Below are 15,320 nucleotides of genomic sequence, written 5' to 3' on the forward strand. Positions count from 1 at the left end.
AAGTACTCATTGACTTTGTTAAAGAGACAATACATATCTGTGCGTCATTTGTTTATTATTGATTTTCGCATTCATCCAAATACTTTTAATAGTGACACGGATACAATATTTCAATACTCAGGCAGCACGATTACGATCAAATTATAAATTTATTATATACTGTTTTATTATTGTAAAATATGTTATGGTGAATTTATACCATAGGGAGTAATAATTGATTTTTGCTTTCATCAATATATATATATATATACACACACACACACATATATACATATATATATATATATATATATATATATATATATATATATATATATACATACACACAGTATATATAAAATGTGCAAAAGTTTCAGGCAAGTTTGAAAAAAATATTATAGTAAGAAGACTGCTTTCAAAAATAAAAATAGTCCAATACCTGATTTAAAATCTTCTTCCTAGGTCAGTGTGGGACTAATCTTTTCGTCAAGCTTTTAAATCAAACATAATAGTTTACATTAATGAAAAATAGCAGAAAATATATTTCTTTAACCTTCATCTGCAGCTGCTCTCAAATATTAGTATTTCTTCTCATTTCAGACATAGTACTTTTGGTACAGTTTAACCTTTCCAGTTGAACTCTATTTGAGTTCAATTAAAACTAGAAATGCTAACTTGGAAGGGTTAGGATTTCAGCCATTTACAAAGACTTCTCTCTATAGGCCTAAAGTGGTAGAAATCCATGCTGACATGAGGACATGATGTCACTGCTTAGCTGCATTTGAAGCAGGAAATTACCTTGCTTTTCATTACATGTATTTTTAAACAAAAGGTATTGCCACCAATTGCTGATTAAATAAGTGTATAAGCCAAGTGAGTACAGTAGTTCCTCTACAGCTGCAAATGGAATAGCTCTCCTTTTTCACATTGTTACATCATATAAAAATAACCCTTAAATGAGGTCATTCATAACTGCTTCTGGTAATTGTTAAAGCAAGCTTTTATGCAAATTGCTTCTATTCATAACGAAAATTCACTACTGTGGCTTTTTTTACTCCTTTAATGTGTTCCCAACGTTCTGTTTTATCTGCTGGTGTGTATTAAAGGACAATAAAATGGTAGAATCCCATATTCAATAATAGAAAGAATTTAATTTCCATTTCCCTGTGTATCATCATGTGACAGTGATATGCCAATCAAAAACACATATGTATATATTGTTTACTCTTGCACATGCTCAGTAGTAGTCACTGGTGCCTCAGAAAGTTTGCATATACATAAAAGCAGCACATTTTGATAATGGAAGTAAACTTATATATATATATATATATATATATATATATATATATAATATTACATGCTATGTCAAACATGAAAGTTTCATTTTGATTTTTTTTTCAGATAGCTCCTCTGCTTTTATTTTGCCTTTTGAAACCACAGTTAAAAAAAAATCTGCAGACATATATTTCCCTAATTGGTTTTAATTGAGAACAACTGTAAAACAATTCACATTATACTAACATAATGTCTGTGGGTAGACTTCTCTTCTATAGGCTCAAACCCAGATTGGGTTGAATATTAAAAAACAAGTAAAGCAAACAGGGTTTTTTTTTTTTGTTTGCAGCTAAACTTGGTTGATATGTTATTCTACAGCAACACAATAGAAATGTCTTATAATTACAGGGAATTTACTGTCCCTTTAAGAGAATGTAACTTTAAGGGGCATAAAACCCCAAACGTTTCTTTTTTGCTGATTTAGGCAGAACACACCATTTAAAAAAAGTTTACAATTTACTTCTTTTATAAAATGTACTTTGTTTTCATAGTATTATTTGTTGAAGAGATACTTCATGTTCTTCCAAATGTATAACATAGTTGTAAAACCGCTACCATACATTGCTCCAGTTCCTTGCACACTCCTACGCCTTCCTACCTATTTTCCAACAAAGGATACCAAGAGAACAAATTACTTCAATAATAGAGGTAAATTGGAAAGTTTTTTAATTATTTAAAAAGAAAAAATATATATTTTACACTGAAAGTGTTTGGGTTGTATGTCCCTTAAATGCATACTGCCAAGTGCTACACAATACACTTGTGATGGCCAGGAAGTCACAAACTGCATTATATGTCATTTGTATTTCATTTCCAAAAGTACGTTTTATAATTTTCTAGATTGTTTATCAGAAAACACTACAGCCTGGAATATACACAAATATATATATATATAATAATCTAGTTAATGTGACAGGAAACTCAAATTTTCTTTCATACATCAGATAGAGTATGCAGTTTTAAACAACTTTCTAATTTACTTCTATTATCCGATTTCCTTTGTTCTCTTGGTATCTTTTGTTGAACAGCAGGCACGTATGCTTATGCACACATCCGGAGCACTATATGGCAGCAGCTTTGCAAGAATGTGATTTATTTGGAAGAGCACTAGATGGCAGCACTATTTCCTGCCATGTAGTGATCCAGACACCTACCTAAGTATCTATTTAACAAAGAATACAATGGGAATTAAACTAATTTCATAATAGAAGTAAATTGGAAACTTTTTTTTAAAGAGAGACAGGAAACCCCCAAATTCCCTTTCATGATTTGGACAGAATATACGGTTTTAAACAACTTTCCAATTGACTTCTATTATCAAATTTGCTTCATTATCTTGTTATCCTTTGCTGAAGGAACAGCATTGTACTACTGGCAGCTAGCTGAACACATTTACTTAGCCAATCACAAGAGAAAAATGTGTGCAGACCCCAATCAGCAGCTAGCTCCCACTGGTGTAGGATATGTGTATATTCTTTTTCAACAAGGGACACCAAGAGAATGAAGCGCATTAGAAAAATAGAAGTGAACTTAAAAGTTTCTTAATGACAAGCTCTATCTGAATCATGCAACTTGACTTTTATATTTCTTTAAAGTTGTATGCTCTGTCTCAATCACAAAATATTTTTGCGGGGTTTGATATCCCTTTAACAAACTATATATGACTACAGGAATGATATGAGGTCTTATAAGAATTAAACAAGGGTTGTGTTCATATTTTGTAGCTGGACAAGGTTATTGAGAAACATAAAGAGACTCACAAGAGGATGCTGGAGCAGATTTTATTAGTAGAGAAGTCACAGAGACAAACATTGTATGAACTTGAAGATGAAAAAATAAAGCATACAGAGTATATGGATAAAAGTGATGAATTTACTCACTTACTGGAGCAGGAACGTGAAAGGTAAGGTGTCAATCATTCTAATGTTCAATTGACGGAGGGACTTATATTTTATTTTTCATTCATAAAAATTGCTGAGACAATAAACAGCATTTATTGCTTTCAAAATATTACAAAAGTGTGTTATAATTAAAGGGCAAGTTACATGATAGCTGATTGGCAACTATGCTTTTCAGTGTTTTCCACAGGACATTTGGCATTATGAAGTATCCGGGTGGGGGCAGTGTGATACTTTGTAAATATTATAACATTTTCAGCTATCCAAAGCACAAAATGTATTTAATGATAATCTGTGCAATGAACATTAAACAACTTTAATATTACCTTAGTTAAATTTTTAAAATGTTATATTGGCTTAAATTTGAGCTGTGTGGTCACCCATTAAAATGGTCCTCGGGAGAATAAGTGTAGCTTGATTGACAGAAATGTTAGAAATGGTCTAACCTCTGGCATTATGTGTGCCCACTACCAGTCTCAGTCTCCGAGTTAAAAGGACTAAAGCAATCTTTTTTTTTTTTTTTTTATGCACTCTGTGTTGTGTTAAAAACAGTAAGCTGGTACTCCTTGTACTATCCAATTTTGCAAGATTGTCCCTTTCTTCTCTAATGTTATTGTTACCTTGTATAAAAATATTTAATACAAAAAAAAAACAACTAAATAAAACAGTAATGTTGTGTTTTTTAGGACATTTTAAAAACATAATTTATGCTTACAGATAGATTCCTTTCCTTCCTGGCAGGGAGAGTCCACGTCTTTATTCCTTACTGTTGGTAAATACTTTACTGTTGGGAAATACAACACCTGACCACCAGGAGGAGTCAAAGACACCCCAGCCAAAGGCTTAAATATCCCTCTCACTTCTCCTATCCGCCCCCAGTCATTCTGCCGAGGGAACAAGGAAAAGTAGGAAAACGTCAGGGTATAAAGGCGCAAGAAGAAATGATATAAAAATGAAGCCGTCCAACAAAAAATAAATTACGGGAGGGGTTGTGGACTCTCCCTGCCAGGAAGGAAAGGAATTTATCTGATAAGCATAAATTTATGTTTTCCTTCCATAAGGCAGGAAGAGTCCACAACTTCATTCCTTACTGTTGGGAAAACTATACCCAAGCTCCAGAGGACACTGAAGGAATAACGGGAGGGAACAAAAAAGGAGGCGGGCCCTATTCTGAGGGCACCACAGCCTGCAAATCTTTTCTACCGAAAGCTGCATCAGCCAAAGCAAACACATCAAACTTGTACAATTTAGAAAAAGTGTGTAAGGAGGTCCAGGTAGCGGCCTTACAAATCTGATCCATAGAGGCAACTTTCTAAAAAAAAAACCAGGAGGAAGCCACTGCTCTAGTGGAATGAGCCGTTATCCTCTCAGGAGGCTGTCTCCCCGCTGTCTCATAAGCTAAGCGATGACACTTCATAACCAGAAAGATAGGGAAGCGTAGTAGCCTTCTGCCCCTTACGCTTCCCCGTAGATGACAAACAAAGAGGAAGATTGTCTGAATTCCTTAGTAGCCTGAAGATAGAACTTCAAGGCACGAACCACATCTAGATTGTAAAGCAAACGTTCCATCGCTGAATAAGGATTAGGACACAAGGAAGGAGCATCAATTTCTTTATTAATGTTACGATCCAACATCACCTTAGGGAGAAACCCTAATTCAGTACGTAAAACCACCTTATCAGCATGGAAAACAAGATAAGGGGGTCACATTGCAAAGCAGAAATCTCAAAAAAGCGCAGAGGCAATAGCCAACAAAAAAATAACCTTCCAAGATAACAATTTAATGTCAACAGTATGCATAGGCTCAAACTGAGCCTGCTGCAAAACGTTAAGAACAAGATTGAGGCTCGAAGATCTAAACACAGGTCTGATCCTACTCAAAGCCTTAACAAAGGACTGCACATCCGGAAGCTCAGCTAATCTCTTGTGCAGTAACAACGACAGGGCCGATATCTGTCCCTTCAGGGAACTAACAAATAGACCCTTCTCCAGTCCCTCCTGGAAAAAAGATAATGCCAGGAAAAGCCAGGCTCCTCCTACCAGTAGAAGTCCTCCACACTTTATGGTAGATACAATGAGTAACTGGCTTACGAGCTTGAACCAGAGTGTCGATAACACTCTCAGAAAAGAGAGACTAGGCATTCAATCTCCGCGACAAGGTAACCTCCACTGAGGAGATGAGGACATCCCCACCAGATCCGCAAGCCACGTCCTTCAGGGCCACGATGGAGCAATCAGAATCACTGATGCTCGCTCCTGCTTGATGCGAGCCACCACACAAGGGAGAAGCGGTAATGGAGAAAAAAGATATACAAGTCTGAACCTCCATGGTACTGATAGGGCATCTATCAGTTCCGCCTGAGGATCCCTCAACCCGTACCTGGGTAGCTTTGTATTGAGACGGGATGCCATGAGATCTATCTCCGGCGTCCCCCACTCGCTGCATATCTCTGCAAACACCCCGGGGTGGAGAGACCATTCCCCTAGATTAAAGGATTGCCTGCTGAGGAAGTCCGCTTCCCAGATGTCCACACCCGGAATGTGGATTGCTGACAGCGTACATCTGTGAGTCTCTGCCCACTCTAGTATCTGAGATACTTCTCTCATCGCCAAGGGACTTCTCGTTCCCCCCCTGATAGTTGATGTAGGCATCCGAGGTTATATTGTCTGATTGGAATCTGACAAACTGGGATGAACCCAGAAGGGGCCCAACCGTCAAGGTATTGAGGATTGCCCAGAGTTCCAATATATTGATCGAAAGGGAGGACTCCTCCTAAGGCATTGAAGATTGCCCGGAGTTCCAATATATTGATCAAAAGGGAGGACTCCTCCTAAGTCCACAGTCCTTGTGCCTTCTTGGCATCCCAAACGGCTCCTCAGCCGGAAAGGCTTGCGTCCGTAGTCACAATCTCCCAGGATGATCTCTAGAAGCACGTGCCTTGGGACAGATGATCTGGACAGAGCAACCAAGAGAGCGAGTCTCTCGACACGTTGTCCAGCACAATCTGTTGAGACAGATCTGAATGGTCGCTGTTCCATTGTCTCTGCATACATAGTTGTAAGGGTCTGAGATGGAATCTGGCAAAGGGAATGATGTACATACAGGACACCATGAGTCCGGTCACCTCTATACACTGGGCCACTGAGGGTCTCAAGGAGGCCTGGAGGGCTAACAGTAGTTAGCTTGCAACGTCTCTGATCTGTGAGAAATATTCTCATGGATATGGAGTCTATTATCATCCCCAGAAAATTCACCCTTGTAGAACTCTTTTCTAAGTTTATCTTCCATCCATGTGATCGAAGAAGACTGAGAAGGGACTCAGTGTTCTTCCGCTAGACGAAAAGATGATGCCTGCACCAAGATATCGTCCAGGTAAGGCGCTACTGCAATACCTCATATTCTGGCAACGCCTAGAAGAGCCCCCAGAACCTTCGAAAATATCCTTGGAGCAGTAGCTAGGCCAAACGGAAGCGCTATGAACTGGAAGTGCTGGTCCAGAAAAGCAAACCTCAGGAATTGAAAATGTTCCCTGTGTATCGGAACGTGAAGGTATGCATCCTTGAGCTCTATGGTGGTCATAAACTGCCCTTCCTGAACCAGAGGAAGGATTGACCGTATTGTCTCCATTTTGAAAAAGGGAACACTCAGAAATAGATGAAAAGCAGAATTGGATGAAAAGCTCCCTCCTTTTTTGCAACCACGAAAAGGTTTGAATAAAACTCCAAACTTCTTTCTGCTGTAGGTACCAGACAAATAGAGAGGAGAGATCCTGTGCGCAACCTAAAAAGGCAGTTCTCTTTTCTGGTCTTGTAGACAGTCTGGAGAGTAGGAATCTGCCCCTGGGTGGATGAGATTTGAATCCTATCTGGTATCCCTGAGATACAACCTCAAGGACCCAAGGATCCTGTACATCCTGGAACCAAGACAGTCTGCCCCCTACTCGATCCGATCCCGGATCAGGGGCCGCCCCTTCATGCCGATTTGTTCTAAGCAGGCTTCTTAGTCTGTTTGGACTTATTCCAGGACTGAGCTGGCTTCCAAGTACTCTTGAGCCGCTTGGACTTGGATGAGGATTGCTGTCGTTGGGATTTGTCAGAATGAAAGGAACGAAAATAAGACAATTGCCATCCCTTAGGCCTATTCTTCTTATCCTGCAGTAGGAAGGCACCTTTCCCTCCGGTAACTGTAGAAATAATGTAGTCCAGCCCTGGACCGAATAAAATCTTCCCCTTGAAAGGAAGAGAAAGGAGGCTGGATTTAGAAGTCATATCCGCAGACCAAGACTTCAACCAGAGAGCCGGTGGTCTAGGACCGCAAAGCCAGAAGCCTTTGCATTTAGGCAAATGATATGCATATTATCAATTCTCAGAGCTTTAATTCTCTCCTGAATATCCTCTAAGGGAGACTCCACCTCAATGAGCTCTGACAGAGAGTTGCACCAGTAGGTAGCTGCTCCAGCAACCATGGCTACAACTTCCGACAGTTGAAATAAAAACCCTGTATGTTGAAACAGCTTCCTCAGAAAAGTTTCCATTTTCTTATCCATAGGCTCTCTAAAAGAAGAATTATCCTCCAGAGGGATAGTAGTAGGCTTAGCCAGGGTAGAAATAGGGACCGGGAATAATTTTTTAAAAGTAGACGAGGGGGAAAAAGAAGTTCCTATTCTTTCCCATTCGTTACTAATAATGTTCGCCATCTTAACTGGCACAGGAAAAGTCAGCGGGACCTTCCTGTCTAAATAAACTCTGTCTAATTTAGGTATCTTAGATTCCTCAGGGAGTTTAGTCTCTGGAACCTCTAGCGAAGACAGAACCTCCTTTAATAAAAAAAACACAGATGCTCAATTTTAAATCTAAAAGAGGGTTCCTCCGCTGAAGGAGGATTAATAACTGAAGTCTCCGACTCAGAAAGTTGACCCACTGAAGCTGCAAAGGTTAACTCATCCTTGGATAGCTTAGACATAGTAGCTAAATCCGACAAATATTTAGATGACTCTAGGTCAGGAGAACTATGTTTATCCTCTTAGGTTTGCTAGAGGGAGGTAAGGCACTCAGGGCTGCAGACACCGCAAGGATTAGTTGGGACACGGGGAACTGCATGTGAAGCGGGTAGTTTAGAAAGGGTAGTAATCTCTCGGGACACAGATTCCTGAGAGGTAGATGGCTCAGAGAGGATAATAGTGCTATGAGTATTAGCAGGCTTGTTTACCTTTTTAGACTTTAGAACAGTGCTTAGGCAAATGGAACAAAATTGAGCAGGTGGGCAAACCACAGCCTCCTCACAATATAAACAGAAATTAGTAATAAGTACAGAAGGAGTGGAACCTTCTAATGTAGTATCAGAGTCCTCCATAGCTAAGATATATCCACAGAAGGACAGACAAAAAAGAATGCTGGGGCACTCACCACCTCCTAGACCCAGACAGCTAACGGTGAAAATGCTCTCCTTAGGAGTGATGTCCGCAGCAGGATCGTAGGAAAATGAAAAGACTGCAGGTGGTGCGTAGGACAGGACTTCTCCTGCTATTAAAAAGGCACTAAGCTATTATGAGCTGTGCAACACTCAAAAACTAAAAAGAAACCTGTTTTTTCCAAGCCAAAAGAACACAGTCTATGAGCCCCAAAATTCTCACATTAAAGCAGTTATAAATAACCCCTAGCAGATCAAATAATCTCCCTGAAGGAGATATTAACTCTTGATCCTATCAAGGTATAAAGGAGCCACACTATCACCCTGTACAGCAAAAGTCTATATATAAAAATGGTCTTACTCTCCAGGATCCGTGCTGTGGAACAGGTACAGCCTCTCAAGTGTGACAGTCTTGCAGCAACGCTCTGACATTGACTTGAGTTTGTAACAGCAAGCAGTGAAACTCGTCAACACTGATTGCTCAGGAGCTGTTAGGCGACAGTCTGGATGGGTTCACAGAAAAACTTTCCCTGCATCTCCAGACTCTAACTTTCATCAGTACTCTCACTGAGAGGTTGACATGATTACTTAAAACTCCAGTCCTTTCTTGAAGGGAACAAACCCATTACAGGACTATCCAAATCTTCTGACCCTTCTCTGCCACCTCTAGTGACAAAAGGCAAAGAATGACTGGGGGGGGATAGGGGAAGTGGGAGGGATATTTAAGCCTTTGCCTCCTCCTGGTGGCCAGGTGTTGTATTTCCCAACAGTAAGGAATGAAGTCGTGGACTCTCCCTGCCTTATGGAAGGAAATAAGAATTTATTGCATTTATTTTAAATATTTTTATTTTATTTTTGTCTGACAATTAAAGGGTCAGTCTACTCCAGGATCTCTATTGTTTAGAAAGATAATCCCTTTATTAACTATCCCCCAGTTTTTCATAACCAACACTGTTATATTAATATACTTTTTACCTCTGTGATTACCTTGTATCTAAGCCTCTGCAGACGGCCCCTTTGTTTCAGTTCTTTTGACAGACTTGTATTTTAGCCAATCGGTGCTGATTCCTGGGTAACTCCACGGGCGTGAGTACAATGTTATCTATTTGGCACATGTCAACAAGAACTGTCAAAATGCATTCAAATAAGAGGTGGCCTTCAAGGGCTTAGAAACTAGAATATGAGCCTGTCTAGGTTTAGCTTTTAACTAAGAATACCAAGAGAAAAAAGCACATTTTATGATAAAAGTAAATTGGAAAGTTGTTTAAAATTGCATGCCCTATCTGAATCATGAAAGTTGAATTCTGACTAGCCCTTTAAAGGGACAGTCTACACCAGAATTTTTATTGTTTTAAAAGATGGGTAATAAAGGGATTATCTATTTCCCAGTTTTGCATAACTAACACAATTATAATAATATACTTTTAACCTCTGTGATTATCTTGTATCTAAGCCTTTGCAGACTGCCCCTTTTTTCAGTTCTTTTGACAGACTTGCAGTCTAGCCAATCAGTGCCTGCTCCCAGATAACTTCACGTGCACGAGCACAGTGTTATCTATATGAAATACGTGAACTAACACCCTCTAGTGGTGAAAAACTGTTAAAATGCAATCTGAAAGAGGTGGGCTTCAAGGTCTAAGAAATTAGCATATGAACCTCCTAGGTTAAGCTTTCAACTAAGAATACCAAGAGAACAAAGCAAAATTGGTGATAAAAGTAAATTGGAAAATTGTTTAAAATGACATGCTCTATCTGAATCATGAAAGTTTATTTTGGCCTAGACTGTCCCTTTAATATAATCTCACAGTTTGTGCATGAGTTGTAGGTTTTAATCTACTCATTCATGTTCATTCATTCATTCAATAACTGCCTTGCACCACCTCCTATATGTGGATTTCCCATCAACTATTCTCCTCTTCGGTTATTGTACAATTCTTTACAAAACCACAATATTCGCTAACTGTAAAAATCTCACGTGTAGCCATGAAACCAAGAGGTTTTTTGACAAAGTATTAAGACCTAGTTCGAGCATGAATTCTTCTATCGTTTTAAAGGGACATGAAACCCATATTTTTTTCATGATTTAGAAGGAGCATTTAACTTTAAACAACGTTCCACTTAACTTCTATTATCTAATTTGCTTAATTCTTTTGATATCCTTTGTTCAAAAGCATAACTAAATAGGCTCAGTAGCTGAATAGTGGCTGCACATAGATGCTTCATATGTAATTGGCTCACCCATGTGCATGTCTTCAACAAAGGATATGTGAAGAATGAAACAAATTAAATAATAGAAGTACATTGAAATGTTGTTTAAAATTGTAATCTCTATCTGAATTATAAAATAGTTTTGGGGGGGGGGGTTTATGTCCCTTTAACAATGCAGCCCAAGGTCTGGACTGTGCTGGCCAATATCTATATAGACAAAAATATTTATAGCGCAAGAATTAGATTAAACATTTACAAGTTTTTAGTCATTTCAGTAGTTCTTATTTTACAAATTGGATCATTTCCGGTCTTTTATACTCTCCGAAAGTGTGTTCACCATGTTCTTTGTAATAATTACAACATGATTTTATAAATAAATCTATAAAGACAATGCTTTGTGAAAATGACGAAAGCTGAGAAATAGAAAATTATTATATTAAAGTAAATGTGATGTCTTCCCCCAAAAATAACAAGAACTATGTTTCCATTAACATGACATCAGCTGAGCTTTTGTCGGTTGGCAGAATGATTAGGTTCTAGGCTGTTGGTCGTGTTTCTTAGCAACACCACAAAGAAGTTTATGTCTCAAATATTCGGATTAGGTACTTTGCCTATTAATCAGATCTCCAAAGTCAGTTGTTGATTTTACATTTTAAAGTGAAACTATTTTATTCATACAGGAAAAGCAGTATCTTATGGAAAATCTGTACGTGTCTTAGGCAATGAGCATTAGTCACAAAATCAAGTTTAAATTCATCACCATGTAAAAACATTCAACATCAGAGCAATCGTGTGCATTCAAAATTGGCTTGATGATATCCAGTAAATGTTAGAATATACAGAAATGTCTATATCTATGCATATATCCTACCTATTACGTACCAGGTTAGATACCCTGTTCTACAGGGGGGTTTGTTTACCACTTTTAACAGCTTAAGTCTTTAAAGGAACATAAAACAGGTTGAGATCTGTGCATATCCTAAAAGGGCTAATTAATTAAAAAATAGTTTGCATAAAAAAAATGGTTTAAAAATTGCTGGAAAGTATTTTAAAATAATTTTCAAAAATAAGCAAAATTAATTACATAGCTAAGCTGCCTGGAGCAGCCAACTCCACCCCTCTTATCAGTGTTTATATACAGGCATTGTATTTCAACTGAGTTCACAGCTTCTATGCATGCACCAGCAGATAATCCCTATTCACTTTTTGCAATCTACCAAAACAATAATAGATATAGATACAGCCATAGAAGGAAATGTGTGGGGGAGAATTACAGCTTTACAATTCAGAAACTAAAAAGAAAGGGTTTATGGCGAGGCACTGCAGTATAAATTTGCAGGTAAAGTATTTAAAGCACATATTATATTTTGTCTCTATCCCAACTTGTTTTTATGTCCCTTTAAGCCCTGTATAGTGCTGATGTCCTGGGCTGCCGCGTGCCTCTGCCTGTCATGTCTGAGTGAGGCAGTGCAGAAATAGCGGAATGGAGGACACCTTAGGCTAACGATCACAGGGAAAGTGTGTCCCTGTGATTCTATGCCTGTCAGTGGGGTGCCTCCATTTATGAGATACACACTGCGATCAGCGTATATCTCATGCTGCTGCTGGAAGCCGGCAGGTGTGGCTAGCCAGCAGCATTACAGTAACTGTCAAAAATGACAGTTATTGTGTACACAATCACTGTGACAGCCAGGTGTATGCTTAAAATGGAGCCTGGACAGGGGTAAAGTAGAGTGGGAACGCATGGGAACTGAGTTCCTGCACTATTTCTGCAGGAGGAACTAAGTTCCCTCTGGACAGAGAACAGAAACACTTCAGTAAACACTGCTGGTGGGAAGAACTGGAGCACAGTCTGGTTAGAGGGATAGTGAGAGCCTCTAGTAATGGGCAGTAACACTTCCTACTATATGCAAAATGCAAGCCTGTCAGCGGTCATGCTGTGTGATCACCCCGCACTGTGTGGAACACTTGGTGCTCACATTTCTGTGTGGCTTGCTCTGGGGATATTTAGCTCCCTTCAGCAGAAATAGGACTATTGCACCTTAAATGGTTGAGACTCTGTGACAGAGGAGAATTCTCAGGCCCAAAGGCAATCAATCAACCCTTCATTGGTTCTAATTTGCTTTCCTTAACCAAAGTATATAGATTATATACATATAAATACAGTGTGTATGTGTATGTATATATATATATATATATATATATATATATATGTGTGTGTGTGTGACTGTATATATATATATATATATATATATATATATATATATATATATATATATAAAAAACAATAATAATTGTAAGGGTTGAAAGTCTTGGTGAGTTCCCACACTATTTTTTGTAGGACTTGACCCTGAGCATGGATACTAGCATGCCCCAGTGCATGCTGGGATCAGGCTCAGTGACCAATTTGCTGGAGGCCTCAGGAGTGAGGCAGTCCAGTGATGTACAAAAAAGTGGCTCATTGTCATGAGATCACTGGCAGCTAGTCACAGCGATAACATGTCAAAAATGACAAGCTCCTACACAGTATATAAATTATTTATAAAAACAGTGGCACTTTAATTAAATTAAAATATTTAAAGACACTTGCTCTGTAAAATATTTACCATTTAGAGATGGTAAACACTGCGCTGTTCTTCTGCCCGCCTTTTTTTTAAACTTGATTTAGCTGAGCGATGACAAATCTGGCTTCATCCAATCGTTGCCTGCCCCACATGGCGTCCAGCCTATAATTTTCTGTGTCGTAGGGCTCCCCATCCCTCCCTTCAAAACGTTTCTGTAGTTAAGCGAACCTCGCCCCTCCTTCCTCCTCAACTAGGCCGTTCCACCCACCTCCTTCCTACCAATGATTGTTACAGAGAGAGTGACAGTGTCACTCTCTGTAGCAAACTGGCTTCATATGGTGAGGGAGTCAGTGCTCCCTTATCATATGAAAGCAGATGCCTTCTGCCCCCTGGTTGAAGCACCTGCTGTCTAATCTGCAACAGGCACCCCTGTGTTGGACGTAGATGTTAAGTCACAGTACACTGTGCAAAGTACTTTGTGACATAGTACCTACGTCCAAATGGTGCAAGGGGTTAAAGTTTAAACTATCATTTCTTTATAATTCTATTCCTCCACAATTACAAGTTTGACCATTATAACATCTTTAATCTTTGTTTTCAACTTTGACCTAAACCTTAAAAATACCAGCCATTTTCGGTGGCAACCTTAGGTTTATATCGAATATATATATTAACAGTTTAACCCCTTCGTGACAGCACTTATTTGTTACAATCGGAACAAATTTACTATGTAAATAAATAATGAAAAAATTGAAATCATGTGATCATTCATGCGATCGCGTGATTTCAATGATGGGATCGGATCAGAGGGGAGTGCCTATGATGCTAGGTACGCCCTCCAGCCCATGATCCCAGTTAGGAAGCCATTATGGCTTAAAGGTATACTAAACCCACATTTTTTTCTTTCATGATTCAAATAGAGCACAACATTTTAAGCAACTTTTTAATTTACTCTTACTATCAATTTTTCTTCATTATCTTGCTATCTTTATTTAAAAAGCAGGAATGTAAATCTTAGCAGCCAGCCCATTTTAGGTTCAGCACCATGGATAGCGCTTGCTTGTTGGTGGCTGACATTTAGCCACCAATAAGCAAGCATAACCTAGGTTCACAACCAAAAATGGGCCGGCTTCTATGCATTACATTCCTGCTTATTAAATAAAGATAGCAAGATAATGAAGAAAATTTGATAATAGGAGTAAAATAGAAAGTTGCTTAAAATTTCATGCTCTATCTAAATCATGAAAGAAAAAATTAGGTTTAGTGTCCCTTTAAGTACAGCCAAGCGGCTTTAAATTTCTATGCTAAAGCCCAGCACGGTTAGGATGGCATGGAACGTTATAACTGTGGGAAGGGGTCAACTAAATGCACATATTGAAATGACTTGTTGTGATATAGGTTTATGTATCATTTCGATGTCCCTTGAAGAATTCAGTATTTTAATGAGATACACATTCCCAATCTATATGTTCTATTGGATGAATCTATTAAAGTTTCAAGAAGCACCTAACATTTTAGTGAAGTTCATTAACGCATCAACAGTGTTTGATGATCTCAGTATTCTTAAAATCACAACTTGAACAATAATTAAATCCGTATAAACACTTTTCACTATAAACCTAGAATAGAAAAAGCAATTAGTTTGGTTATGTAGCTCCTTAACTATAATTTTAGTATATTGGCACCAGACATAGATCTACTGCCAAATGCTACACTGATATTTTTTTCTATCCCGTTTTTAAAACCCTGCATGGCTGCACACACGTTATCAACTCATACATCCTAATTTCCTTTCACAGTTGATGTTCATTTGAGGAATGTGAAGATGCAATATTGTGTTTCTTTGTTTCTTCACATGGTACTCAAACATTTTCGGTCATGAAATGGCAGCAGTTAAAGGAATATGAATCCCAAACTTGTCTTTTA

The 15,320-nt window shown here is 38.4% G+C and overlaps 2 protein-coding genes across 2 annotated transcripts in view; one reads left to right on the top strand and one right to left on the bottom strand.

Annotated features, from left to right (window-relative positions):
* CMSS1 (cms1 ribosomal small subunit homolog) overlaps window positions 1-15,320 on the bottom strand; it is a 770,463-nt gene that overhangs the window by 493,132 nt on the left and 262,011 nt on the right. The window lies entirely within an intron of this gene.
* FILIP1L (filamin A interacting protein 1 like) overlaps window positions 1-15,320 on the top strand; it is a 639,717-nt gene that overhangs the window by 302,601 nt on the left and 321,796 nt on the right. The window contains exon 4 of the mRNA XM_053706055.1: window positions 3,039-3,217. Coding sequence (XP_053562030.1) covers window positions 3,039-3,217 — 179 coding nt within the window. The remainder of the gene's footprint in view (window positions 1-3,038; window positions 3,218-15,320) is intronic.

The sequence above is a fragment of the Bombina bombina genome, chromosome 3 (assembly GCF_027579735.1).
Source record: "Bombina bombina isolate aBomBom1 chromosome 3, aBomBom1.pri, whole genome shotgun sequence".
NCBI classification, from domain to species: domain Eukaryota; kingdom Metazoa; phylum Chordata; class Amphibia; order Anura; family Bombinatoridae; genus Bombina; species Bombina bombina.